The sequence below is a fragment of the Oncorhynchus keta genome, chromosome 1, assembly GCF_023373465.1.
Source record: "Oncorhynchus keta strain PuntledgeMale-10-30-2019 chromosome 1, Oket_V2, whole genome shotgun sequence".
NCBI lineage: Eukaryota > Metazoa > Chordata > Actinopteri > Salmoniformes > Salmonidae > Oncorhynchus > Oncorhynchus keta.
The window spans coordinates 41,146,629-41,159,461 of NC_068421.1; the positions used below are offsets into that span (position 1 = coordinate 41,146,629).

Below are 12,833 nucleotides of genomic sequence, written 5' to 3' on the forward strand. Positions count from 1 at the left end.
CCATACCTACAGAATAATTCATAGAGAAAGTATCGTTACTTGACGCGAGGAGTTATACACCTTATCGTATCCTGGATGAGCGGCAGTTTCAGAGTTATTCACCGGATCGTATCCTGGATGAGCAACAGTTCCCGGGGGCCTCGCCCTTCCACCGCTGTCCCCTCCCCGGGGACGTTGTTACCGCTTCGTTTTCCCGCACCTTGCCTCAATGCACTGAAAGACGCAGCCAATTACTCAACACTTTATGATCAAATAAACCGTGTGTGTATGTGTGTGGGTGTGTGCGATGATGTATAGATTATTGTTCTTTTTTGCTATTATAAGAATATATTTGCCTATTGTTTATGATCAACATTAATCTGAACAGAGTTGGGGTCTTTAGCGGCGCCACTATTGAGTTTGTGACATAACACCCGCTGTTGGCGTCAACAAGGCGACACACTACAAAAGGGACTTCTCCATTTGGCCTACGCATTACCTGCTTTTGGTATCAGTCACAGTAGTTGTGGATTGTTGCCATAATCAGTATAATCAGATCAAATGGGCCATCATAATAGGTACTGTATATACCTACTGCCTCCCTTAGAGAGGGTTAGACATAAAGCCCCTTTTGGCCTAGGCTACATTGCAGTAGAACATATGTTGAAAATGTGTAAATACATTTAGCAAAAGTTATAGGTGTATCATAAGCATAGGCTACATGGCCATGATGAATAAGTAGACCTATATTTAGATTATTAGACCTGATACAATTCACTATTCCACAGTCAAGGGTTAGTCTAATCTTATTGCTGCTCTTCTTTTGACAGATAATCCAATGTCTGTCTGTAAACAACAGGTTTCTATGGCACTGCCAAGAATAAACACAATGGGATTTGCTCTGATCTTACAGCGCCCTCATTCGGTTTTCAAAGTACATCGCGAGTGCAGTGAGGAGCTTTTGGTGTGATGTAGCCATAGAGTAGGATAGAGGCCTCCAGTGGTCAAAAAGCTATTTTAGCATGGGCAGCGCCATTGAATTCTTCCACCATTTTAATGTAGTCAACTAGGTGGGACTTCCAACTTCATTGGCTGATCCCTCCTGGTGACCCTGTTGGTAGCATGTCCAACTGGGTCATCAGAAGGGATCAGCTAATCGTGAAGGATAAAATGTACTACTTCCAAATGGAGATTGCCTCAATGGCGCTGGCCATCCTGTCACAGACACTATAATGCCACAGATGAGTCATCTATGTATCTCTATGGATGCACTGTTTTCGGTGGAAGTGGAAAAAAAGCCTGTGACGCGACATCCGCTGTTGGCGTCAACAAGGCGACAGTCTATTTTAAACTAATAATACCGAGTTGGCTGAACCGGGCCGAAGATAACCTCTCCGGTAGTTTTGTTCTTGTCAAGATCAGTATGTAGGGGAACTAGTTTCAGACTGCGATGCCTCACATATGACGTTGGGTTGGATTTTCATTGGTTGTTTAGACTTGTTCACATGACCACAAGCTCGAGACGATATAGCCTATTTGGAACTGGTTTGCTCTGGTCGTTTCTCATTCTGGCATTACATTTTGTTTATCCACATGTAACCGGTAAATAACATTAACGACACTTTACTCCATGAAAGATTTCACACGGACTGGCCACATGATTTCAGGTATGGATATGAGGGCCATTTGTTGTTGTTTTACTCGCTTATATAGCCTTTAATCATCTAGGCACGTTCCAAACATCGAAACAATGTTATCGCTGTAAGCTTTTGCTGAAGGTATATTCATTATCAACGGGTACAATACTCATGCAATATGTTATCTACTTGACTGGCAAGTTCAGAAAATAAAAACAGGCAAATGTCACAGGTCTACACTGGGTATTCCACCCAGATCACTTTTCAATGTGCATAGGCAATTTATTCGTGGTACGGCACTCCAATTTACTGGCAAGGGAGAAAGAGAAACATAAACATAACATCTGAAACGATATGTTTTATCCGTTTTTATTTCACTATACCATGGATGTGGGAACAACGCATAACTGTGTTTGTCCATGACTTATTGCCAATTACCATGGGTCAAATTCCAAAAGTAATCTTATCTTCCCTAATGACATGGTAGTTGAAGATAATGACATGGTGTAGTTGAAGAACCATTAAGGGTGAAGCTTGAAAGAAACAGTATTTTCTCTAACGCTGACTCACCCCATAAGCATTCTTCCTCGTATTTCCCTGCAAATTTAGATTCGTACGAAGAGAGAAACCGACAAGGCCAACCACAACAGACATGTTTTGTGCGAGGCTCCCTGTTGCATTTAGCACCGACACTATGTCATTTGTTAGACTAAAAGCACGTGTTATTGTTGTGTGTTAACCAAAATGGTCAACGTGATTCTGTTAATGTTCTGCCTTTTTAAGTTTATGTAGCGTATTCATACTCGCTCGAGCCCTGCCCTCAGTTGAGACGTGACTTGCAGGCGGGAGACAGCTAATTTAACTTCTTCTCAGAAACGGATGTTTCAGCCATATGTAAAATGCTTCTGCTTTTCTGGAACATTTTGTCCAGAAAACGCATATTTTCCTATTGGAGTCATGAGCATGTGAAATACGTTCTACAAATTAAACGTTGAGCCATAAAATGTGCTCTGAAGGATCTCTCCTACTGTTTGTCAAATTATATCTATGGTGTGCACCATATATGCCTGTGCATTATCGTGAACACCTGCAAATACTCCTGGCCTGTAGCATTGACATCAGTCATTCTTCTTCTATATTGTTAATGACACCCAGAACTTTCCTATTATGAATAGGTCTTGACACGCTCCCATAGAATTGGAGGGGCAGAGGCAGTGTGGAGACAATGGTGTGTCGTGGCTGGAATAACATTACTGACAGAGTACTGTACTCCGCCATTCATTGTGATATAGGGGCACAGTGAGTAAGGTCACTCATCAGGCACCATATGGATACAGCTCAACATGGTTCCTGACACTTCAACGTCAAACAGAAAGGCACTTATCCCTAATTCCTGCTGTAAGTTGCTCTGGATAAGAGAGTCTGCTAAATGACTCAAATGTAAAAATATAGCTTGGTCTTACATGATTTGATGTAATTTTCTTCTGTTTTGTTTAGAGAGCCTTTTCTGAGCTGCATTTTCTGATCAGAATCCTGAAGATCTTTGTCCAAAGAGAATACTCTGTAACAATGATTTCTGATATTCCATACGAGAAGGTGAGGTTTTTGTCAGTACTGTTGTTGTAAGTTTTGGTAGAATTGTCTAAGTTTTCTAACTTGTTATTATCTTCTTCTGGTGCAGATGTGTGATGTGGAGTCCAGGAGAGAAGAGTCCTGCAGGAAAGGACAGATGGTATCAAACATTAATGATATTTACCAAGTAACCTAATGAAAATGGTGTCAAAATATGATTCAAACCTACAGTTTAGTCAATGGCCAAGAATGTGAGTCAAAGGGCAAAACCCTAAATCAATTTTCACATGCATTTCTAGTCAATCCACCATGCATGAAGTCTGGAAATATCATCATTTAGCATATGGTTGCATCATAGCTATCAAAAAGTTGCATGCGAGACTGCACTTCCGCCCTGCTCTTCTATACCAGTGATTGTCAGAAAGCAGCACGCGCTGGTGTAACAGTATAGCTTCCATCCCTCTCCTCGCCCCGAACCAGGGACCCTCTGTACACATCAACAACTGACACCCACGAAGCATCGTTACCCATCGCGCCACAAAAGCCGCGGCCCTTGCAGAGCAAAGGGAACAACTACTTCAAGGTCTCAGAGCCAGTGACGTCACTGATTGAAACGCTATTAGCGCCCACCACCGCTAACTAGCTAGCCATTTCACATCGGTTACACTGGCTAACTTCACCTCTTGCGCTGTTCAACTGACATTGGGCGCGTAATTCAAGTGATCTTCTGGGACCAATGTTTTCTAGAGCCCTGCCTGAGCCCTACCCATGCCAGTAACATTCAGGCCCTACCCAGACCAGATTGCTTTTGCCCAAAATCCCAAATAGCTTCCTCCATTAGCTATTCCTCTCTGTGTGTCACCTGCACCCTGCTCGCTCTGCATGCGCTCTGCTTATCTTTGCTCTGCGTGTGTCTGTGAGTAGCCATAGTAATGGCTCTGCTTGGGCTGCTTAATGACGAGACTTGAGAGGGCACAGAGCATGGCTGTTAGCTACTTTTCTTCACTCTAAACTCTGACAACTCGAGGAACATTATTATTTTTTTGTGATATAATCTCTCCTGTCTTTATATTTGAGGTTGAAGCACTTTTAACACCTACGTGTTGGACCAAGTTCAAACCACACACCAGCCAGTTAGAGAGAGGGGAATCTTGGGAGTTGTAGGAATTGACTCAAACTTGCAATTGGGAACATCAGGACATTCAATGCTAAATATCTACTCGGGCATTGTTTTGAAATGCAATTTGTTGTGTGAATGTGTCTCCTATGGACTACTGAAAACAACAACCACTGAATTACAGAGGCAAAATAGTCCTTTACCCAAACAGATTCTCACAGGACTCATGGGGATTATATACAACCTCTGTTCCATAACCGTTATCTCATTCCTCTTTGGTCAGGGTCACCTCTACATGACTGTGCTCCTGATCCAGCCACCTCTGTGTGTAGTATTATAGGTGTCTGCTGGGTCTCACTGGAGTGGCCACTCTGCTATTGGCTGCCCTGTTTCTCCAGACCCTGCTGCTTCCCATGGTTAACTCCTCCCCAAACAAGCCCGGCTTCAAGCTCCCACTTCCTTTCGCTGACACCTGCACCGACCCCTGCAAGTGAGTGGGACACTGTCAATATCTTATTCTGCTCGTTCATACTCTATTATTCTGCAGCTTTAACTCATTTGTGGTTGCGTGTTTAACCACCATGGTCATGTTTTGCAGAACAGGTCCTATCATTAACTGTTGTAGTAAAACGCTGACGCTTCCTTTCTCTATTCCAGAATCGTTCTGTTGGAGAGCATCCCAGAGGGGTTAGAGTTCAACACTAGTGTCACCAACCCATCCATCTACCAGGCTTGGCTGAACCTGATTAGTGAGGCTCGCAGTAGCGTGGACATTGCGTCTTTTTATTGGACGCTCACCAACAAAGATACAGGCACACACGAGGCAACAGCAAATCAGGTGAGTGCGTTCTGTGATTGGCAGCCAATGCGATGTCAGATCTAACCTGTGGGTAGATGTGGGTTATTTTAGTCTAAACAGTTATGTTTTATCAATAGGGTGAGGATGTCCTGAATAGGCTAGTTCAGGTGTCTCGGAAGATCTCTGTTCGCATCGCTGTAAATACACCAACAGAGTCCCAACCTCAGGAAGACATCAATCTCTTAAAAAGTTCTGGTAAGGGTTTCTCTGACTGCATTTATGTTTTCAATTCCATTGAAGTTAAATTGACACCAATCAAACTGCTACCTACAGTAAGGAATTATTATTCTGTTTGCTTTTTGTTGTGATAATGGTAGCTCATTTTTATCAGGTGCTGATGTAAGAGCCGTGAACATGCGGGGTTTGACCACTGGAGTACTTCACACAAAGTTCTGGGTGGTAGACAACAAGCACATTTATATTGGCAGTGCCAACATGGACTGGAGGTCCCTTACCCAGGTGAGTCTTCTCTGTGCCCTCACACCCCGCCTCACCCCCATAATTTCTGTTTAGTTTTTATTTGTAAACAAAAACATCCATTGTTCAAAATGAGTTCCTTAAACCGTTTGAAGAGTTATGCTTGTGGTTTTTGGAGGAAATAATTACATGTCCTTGTCCTTTTCTAGTGTAAACATATCACAAGTTTGTAGTGTTGGGGTATTGTCTAAAATTAGCACATCAAGTGGAGGGAAGGTAGCTTTGGTTTAATCTGTGAAACTTGTCCTCTGCTGTCCTGTTTAGGTGAAGGAACTGGGGGCTGTGGTGTACAACTGCAGCTGCTTGGCTGCAGACCTGGAGAAGATCTTCGAGGCCTACTGGTACCTTGGGCAAAAAGACACACCCATCCCGTCTCCTTGGCCCAGCAGTTTCAACACTCCTTACAATAAGGACACGCCCCTGCAGCTGCCACTCAACGGCACAGCCTCCAGCGTGTATCTGTCGGTAAGAATTGACTGAAGGTGCACATTTTCAGAGAAAGTAATCCAATAATTGGATCATATAATACAAATTTGACTGGTTTGTGAAGTCTGGTTATGAAATTTTCCATATTCATTTTCTCTGGTCCTATGTTCAGCATACTACTATACTTCATTTGACTGTGCTGTACCCTCAGAGCTCTCCACCATCTTTCTGTGCTGCCGGGAGAACCAGAGACCTGCAGTCTATTCTCAGTGTGATGGAGGACGCACGGGAGTTTGTCTACATCGCTGTCATGAACTACTTGCCCACCATGGAGTTTTCACAACCCAAACGGTAAGCCTTCTATGTTAATGTATTAACCTCACCAAAGTTTGGTATTTTTATGTATTCAGTGTATAATTAATAAAGCACACAGGGCCTAACCTTCTGTGTGGCGCCCACTGCAGTTACTGGGCAGAAATTGACACTCAGATCAGACGTGTGGCATACGAGAAGCGGGTGAAGGTGCGTCTGCTCATCAGCTGTTGGGCGAGCACTTCGCCTGTCATGATCCCCTTCCTGAAAGCCTTGGATTCAATGCAGGAACCCAAGGCCAAGCTGGATGTCCAGGTGGTGAGTAGGACCTCTCGCTACTCATGCACTTTACTTATCATCCTTAGTATGTCAAGGTCCTCCAGAAGAGCAATTGTTGGATAATAAACTCTTCACTGTTTTACAGAAACTCTTTATTGTGCCAGCCAATCCAAAGCAGAAAGAAATCCCCTTTGCCAGAGTCAACCACAACAAGTACATGGTGACAGACAAGGTTGCCTACATAGGTAATTCTCTCTCCTAGATAGCATATGCACCAGTCATGCTTCTGTATCATTCCAATCAACAATTTATCATGTTAAAACCAGAGGTAACTTCTCAGAATTTCTGCACATACCAGATCCCATGCACTACAAAATGCAACTCTATTGTGTTTCCCATTGATCACCAGGTACCTCTAACTGGTCTGGAGACTATTTTGTGAACACTGCTGGATCGGCTTTGGTTGTGAACCAAACGGCTGCCCAGTCAGTGGAGCCTACGGTCCAGGCACAACTACAGGCCGTGTTCGAAAGGGACTGGGACTCCGCCTACAGCACCCCAATCCACCAGCACGCCGACCTCAAAATGGTGTGTTAGATACAATACTACACTCTAGACCAGTGGTTCCCAACTCCTCGAGTACCCCCAATAGCACACGTTTTTGTTGTATCCCCGTCAAAAAAAACGATTGATTCAACTCATTGAGGGCCTGATATATAGTTGACAAGTTGAATCAGGTGTGCTTGTCTGGGGCTACAATAAAAATGTGTACTGTTGGAGGTACTTGAGGACTGGAGTTGGGAACCGCCGCTCTAGACTGTTGCAGGGCCTGTGTCCTCCAAGCCAGCATGGGGAGGAATTGAATGTAAACAGGCCAATATAGCATGTCAACTGGATTCGAAGCCCAATTAGTTTTTTTTTTGTTGCCAAGTATGCATATTTCTTCTCTCTGTCCCTGTACACTAGTTCTAATCAGCAGCAGTTTCTGGGACGATTTCTTAAATTGCAGAACAATTTTTTTTTTTATATATATATATAATTGCAGGAGTAGCAGTAGATGCGTACTGTACCAGAAGATGGGTAAAACTATGCTGCCCTCTGCAGCGTCAGTGTGTCTTATCACCTCAACGATCAAAACACAAGCCTGTGTTTTTAATGAACTTTGGGTAACTCTTTGGGAATACATCCCAGTGAATCTCAGGGAAATTGCTATATTATGTGTTGAATGTTTGGACTGATGTTTCTAGGCATGCTGGTTTGATCCTTTTTTAAATTATATTTCATGTATGATTGGTGTGTTGTGCCTTGTTTTTCTATGTAGCCTAGACTAGTTAAAAAAAAAATTATATCATTCTGAATCCTTCTTCCTTTCAAACTAGTAGGTTTGCCATAGGATTGTGCAGTAACTGATTTCATATGTGTGCATTAAAGTCCAGAAAACGTTGTATTTTTCTGGAATTTGCACTGCGTGGAGCGTGTCTTATGTGAGCAGTGCAGTGGAGAATGTTGTCAATGCAACTCAAAATAAGTGTTTAAAAGCACTGCGTATTATTTGGCAAGCACTAATTTTGTACGATATTGATTGCATTTTGTACACACTACTACCTTTTATGCGGCAATGTCTTAATAAATTGAATTTAAACAGTTGTCTATCATTTCATTTTTAGCAGTTGTATGCACAAGTGTTTAGAATAACTAAGTCTATCCTCCCTCTCTGATTTTATTAGCATGAGTAATGCATGCAGTCTTGCAAATTATACATTTATTTATCCATTGTGCAGTCAATCAATATGAAACTCATTACGACAACATTCTCAGAGGACTGTTTTAAAAAGTGGGTTTACTCGTATATTCAAGCCTGCTTTGCATTGGCAGAGTGTCTGATTTGTGTATTGAGGAGATCACATTGGATAAGAGGAGCTGTTGGAAGCCCTCAGCTTTGGTACGGTACTGGCACATGTATCTGCTGAGCCCCCACCCCCCCCTCCAGGAGACTGCAGTGGAGGTAGTGCTGCTGCATGGCTACAGCAGGCTGGAGGGCCATAGCCCTGGTAGGAGGCCACCTCTGGATCCGAGGTCCATGCCAGCCACCATTGGCCACAATGACAGGAGTAGCCTTCAGGTTCAAAATGGAGAAACGGGATCTCCTGTGGGAGAGGGATAGCAAAATGACAAAACTGTTCCAGAATTGTAATCCCCACAGCATTTTATACAGTATTATGATCCTAATCTCTACTGAACATGATTTTGTATCTCCAAAATGACATAACTCTAACCTCCAGGCCATAATCACAGGCTGCCTCCTTTGCCACCGCGTGCTCCCTGGGCCATGCAAGGTCCTGTTGGGTGGTAGAGTCCCTAAAAAAGAGACTGGAGCTTTTGGGCTCACCTGTTTTGTCCACCTGGGGCCCAGAGGTGTAGCTCAACCGGTGGGTAAGATCGGACTGTGACGACCTGGCCGCTGACTGCCTCAGGCCATAGCTCTCACACAGCCTGTTGAAATAGGACAGCATGGGTCCACTCTTTCAGGAGACCTATAGAACCTGTGAGTTATTTCAAAACCAGGGTAAGACCAAATTTAAGTTGTTTTTTTTCTTTCCCAAAATGCTTGTTTGTGGAAGTAGTCAGTTTGGGTTCACACAGACACCCTGAATTTGTTTTAATGATCACATTCATAAATACAAGATATCACAAAGCTTGTGGTGCAACATAGGTTCTACCTGGATTGGATGAATGTCTCCTTAACAAAATGCACTGAAAAATACTTGCAGAACCAAAATTAATCAACTTTATGCTGAAGGGATGGCGACAATGATCCACGACCATTATATTTTCAGGTTTCAAATCAGCATAAATGATGGTGAGTTCCTTCAGCTTTGCTAGTACTTTTATCATCTGACACGTGATGGTACAGATGTTGCTTACCGCCTTTGACTTCAAACCATTCTCTTTCTGAAACTGATACAGGTTCTTCTCCAATAGTTTAAAAAAACATGTAATAATTAGTTTGGTCTCGACATGCCTCGTGAAATTGAACTATGTGGCTTGTCTTCAAATTATTCGGGGAAAGAGCACCTATACGTTTTAATTCATTTTCTATTTCGGTGTATATCAATTTTCATAATTTTTACCGCCACTACTTCTCCATCACCCCAACATTTTGACACTTTTCCGAAGATGCCCTTTCCCACTATATCCAAAGTGTGGTAGACTTCAGTTTCAGAATAGATAACTCATTCTCAGCTTGCTTCCTTCTCTTTGTAGTGATTTTATTTATTCAAATTCTTAATTCAAAATTCGTATTGTTTATTATTATTTATTTTTTTAAACGGGGAAAAAAGATATGATGCTGATTTTTTTTATTTAAATGTAGTGATTTTAATTTCAATTATAAACATTTTGTCAATAGTTCTAAATCCATGGAACGTTACCTGGGCGATCTAACAATTCTAAGCATTCTATTTTGAAAGTTTCATCAGCATTAAACTATTTGCATAAATTACAATACCTTCACTTGTTAAATGACCGATTTTTTGAAAATCATCATCATCATCCTCAATCATCATCGATTATATTAGTTAATTAATACCGATAAGACAACAAATTAGGTCTTTATGATGATGATGATACATGATTAAAAATGTATGAATACAGTATTATTATTAGATTTTTGTATTATTGTTATTATTATTACAATAGTACATAGGCCAAATAAATAAATACATTTGTTCACTGTTTTTATTGCAGAAAAAAATGACAAGGCCTAGCGAATGCCTACATACAGTAAGTAGCCTATGTTTGTCTATATGCATAATCCTTGAGACTACAATATAATTCCGATGTCCATGGCCTCCATCTATCCAACCCTTTCCACATCATCAGACGAAGGAGGGGCATATGTTATGTCACCAATTAGTTTGTGACCGGGTAAAAATGACTGTACATAGGCCTATATCAAACACAATACATTTTGCCCTACAGTTTGTAGTTAATTATGGCAGTCGTTTATTGTTTTTCTTTTTTTTTAAGAATGGGTGGTAGGCTATAGAATTGTGCAGCTCATGCTCTATCTACGACAATTGTCCCGTTATCTAATGATGCTGGGTTAGGCTTCCAAAGTTTTTACAGATTGAATTTCGAGCGTCTAAGTCATCCACCATAAAGACGAGGTAAGAATACAAGTATTTCTGTTACAATTCATATTTTATTGGTGATTTGGTAGCCTACGTTTGTCACTATCCTTTTTGATCTCACACACAGTTCTCAATGCAAACCACTGGTAATTAAAGTTTCACAACGCGATAATAGGCTTTCATATAGATTGATGAAAGAAATTGAATTTATACATACATTTGAGTCTAACACAGGCAAATTATAGGATGTGTGTGGTTTGCCTTGACTTCATTGTAGACTCCGTATAAAGGTATCAGTAATGACCCTCTAAGGTGACTTTGGGGTAGCCTAACATTGGTGGACAAAACATGCGCAGAACCAGTGTTGGGGAATAGTGAACTACATGTAGTTCAACTAGTAATTTAACTACATTTTGCAATAGGTAGTAGTTGAACTAAATTCAAATCTAGAGTGTTTGCTTTTTTGCCATGTAGCCGTTTATCTAACTACTGGAACTACACACTACTTTCTTGTAGAAACAAAATAAAATATAGGTGAAGTAGGCAATCATTTCCTTTCTTGCCTAATTCTCTCTTTTTTTGTGTAGGCAGTTTGTGTTGACAGTTTTTGTTTTTGTGTAGGCTAAAGTTCATAAGTTCTGTTAACATATGACACCAAATTGATCTGACTTGCAATATGTAGTCTATGACATTTCACAAAGTAGTTTGGATGTAGTGAACAACGTTTTCAAAGCAACTTTTGTTAACTAAACAATATTTTTCTTAAGGGTAGGGTAACTTTAGTGTATCTTAACCAGTGGTGTAAAGTACTGAAGTAAAAATACTTTAAAGTACTACTTAAGTAGTGTTTTGGGGTATCTGTACTTTACTTTACTATTTATTTACTACTTTACTTTACTATTTACTTTACAACTTTGACTTTTACTTCAGTACATTCCTGAAGAAATGTATGTACTTTTTACTCCATACATTTTCCCTAAGACCCAAAAGTACTCGTTACATTTTGAATGCTTAGCAGGATATGAAAATGGTCCAAATTCACACACTTATCAAGAGAGCATCCCTGGTCATCCCTACTACCTCTGATCTGGCAGACTCACTAAACACAAATGCTTCGTTTGTAAATTATCTCTGAGTGTTGGAGTGTGCCCTGGAGTGTGCTTAATATAAGGACCTAAAAATGATTTGCACTTTTATTTTTACCTTTAAGTATATTTTAGCAATTACATTCACTTTTGATACTTAAGTATAATTAAAACGAAATACTTTTAGACTTTTACACAAGTAGTATTTTACTGGGTCACTTTCACTTTTTCTTGAGTCATTTTCTATTAAGGTATCTTTACTTTTACTCAAGTATGATATTGGATACTTTTTCCAACACTGATCTTAACTTCTTCCACTGTGAAATAATTGGTAGCTTGGTAAACTATATTTTCAGAGTAGCTCCCCCAACACTGCCCAGAATAATAAAATTGATAAGATTATTTGTGATCATTAATATTTGAAGATTATTGAACAATACCGAGAACACCAGAGTATAATACTTTGAAGATTATTGAACAATACCGAGAACACCAGAGTATAATATTTTGAAGATTATTGAACAATACCCAGAACACCAGAGTATAATATTTGTCACACTTTGAACCATTTAGGACCCCAAACAAAAGGATAATAGATAAGGGCTACATTCAATCGTATCATAGAAGTATCATTATTGCTAGCTCGATTGAAATTTAATGGCAATGTTTGCTGAGACTGCATTCATGGTAAACACATACTATATGTCGGAAATCACCTTTAAATTTGAACCAGGAGCTTCAGCCAGGGGCGCAACTTTCATTCGGGACGGGGGGATATGTCCCCAGTTTTATAATTGGAATGTGATACAAGGTGTGCTTCAGGACCATGAGGACAAGTGGGCTGTTTGGAGCGTTTAAACGACTGGATAAAATAAATATAAACTCAGCAAAAAAATACACTAATAGCTTACAGACAGTTGGCAATTAAGGTCACAGTTCTGAAAACTTAGGACACTA

General features: G+C 40.7%; 1 protein-coding gene across 4 annotated transcripts; it reads left to right on the top strand.

Annotated features, from left to right (window-relative positions):
- Positions 1-1,280: 1,280 nt before the first annotated feature.
- Positions 1,281-8,305, top strand: LOC118385365 (5'-3' exonuclease PLD3-like). 4 transcript variants are annotated; one of them, XM_035772464.2, is made up of 13 exons: positions 1,281-1,646; positions 2,792-3,014; positions 3,114-3,212; positions 3,298-3,348; positions 4,638-4,795; positions 4,963-5,143; positions 5,242-5,359; positions 5,496-5,623; positions 5,906-6,106; positions 6,279-6,418; positions 6,532-6,697; positions 6,804-6,903; positions 7,068-8,305. In XM_035772464.2, exons 3-13 carry the CDS (start codon positions 3,186-3,188, stop codon positions 7,253-7,255), a joined length of 1,458 nt encoding a protein of 485 aa, XP_035628357.1. In that variant the 5' UTR covers positions 1,281-1,646; positions 2,792-3,014; positions 3,114-3,185; the 3' UTR covers positions 7,256-8,305. The 4 variants fall into 4 exon arrangements, with proteins under 4 accessions (XP_035628357.1, XP_035628349.1, XP_035628365.1 ...); XM_035772456.2 differs by having other exon boundaries at positions 2,909-3,014; XM_035772472.2 differs by lacking the exon at positions 2,792-3,014.
- Positions 8,306-12,833: the final 4,528 nt, after the last annotated feature.

Bases quoted from the DNA above. Each gene is read 5' to 3' on its own strand.
- LOC118385365 (XM_035772464.2), top strand. From the start codon at position 3,186: ATGATTTCTGATATTCCATACGAGAAG. The intron at 5,624-5,905 runs GTGAGTCTTCTC...TGTCCTGTTTAG, and splicing joins ACTGGAGGTCCCTTACCCAG to GTGAAGGAACTGGGGGCTGT. The intron at 6,698-6,803 runs GTGAGTAGGACC...ACTGTTTTACAG, and splicing joins CCAAGCTGGATGTCCAGGTG to AAACTCTTTATTGTGCCAGC.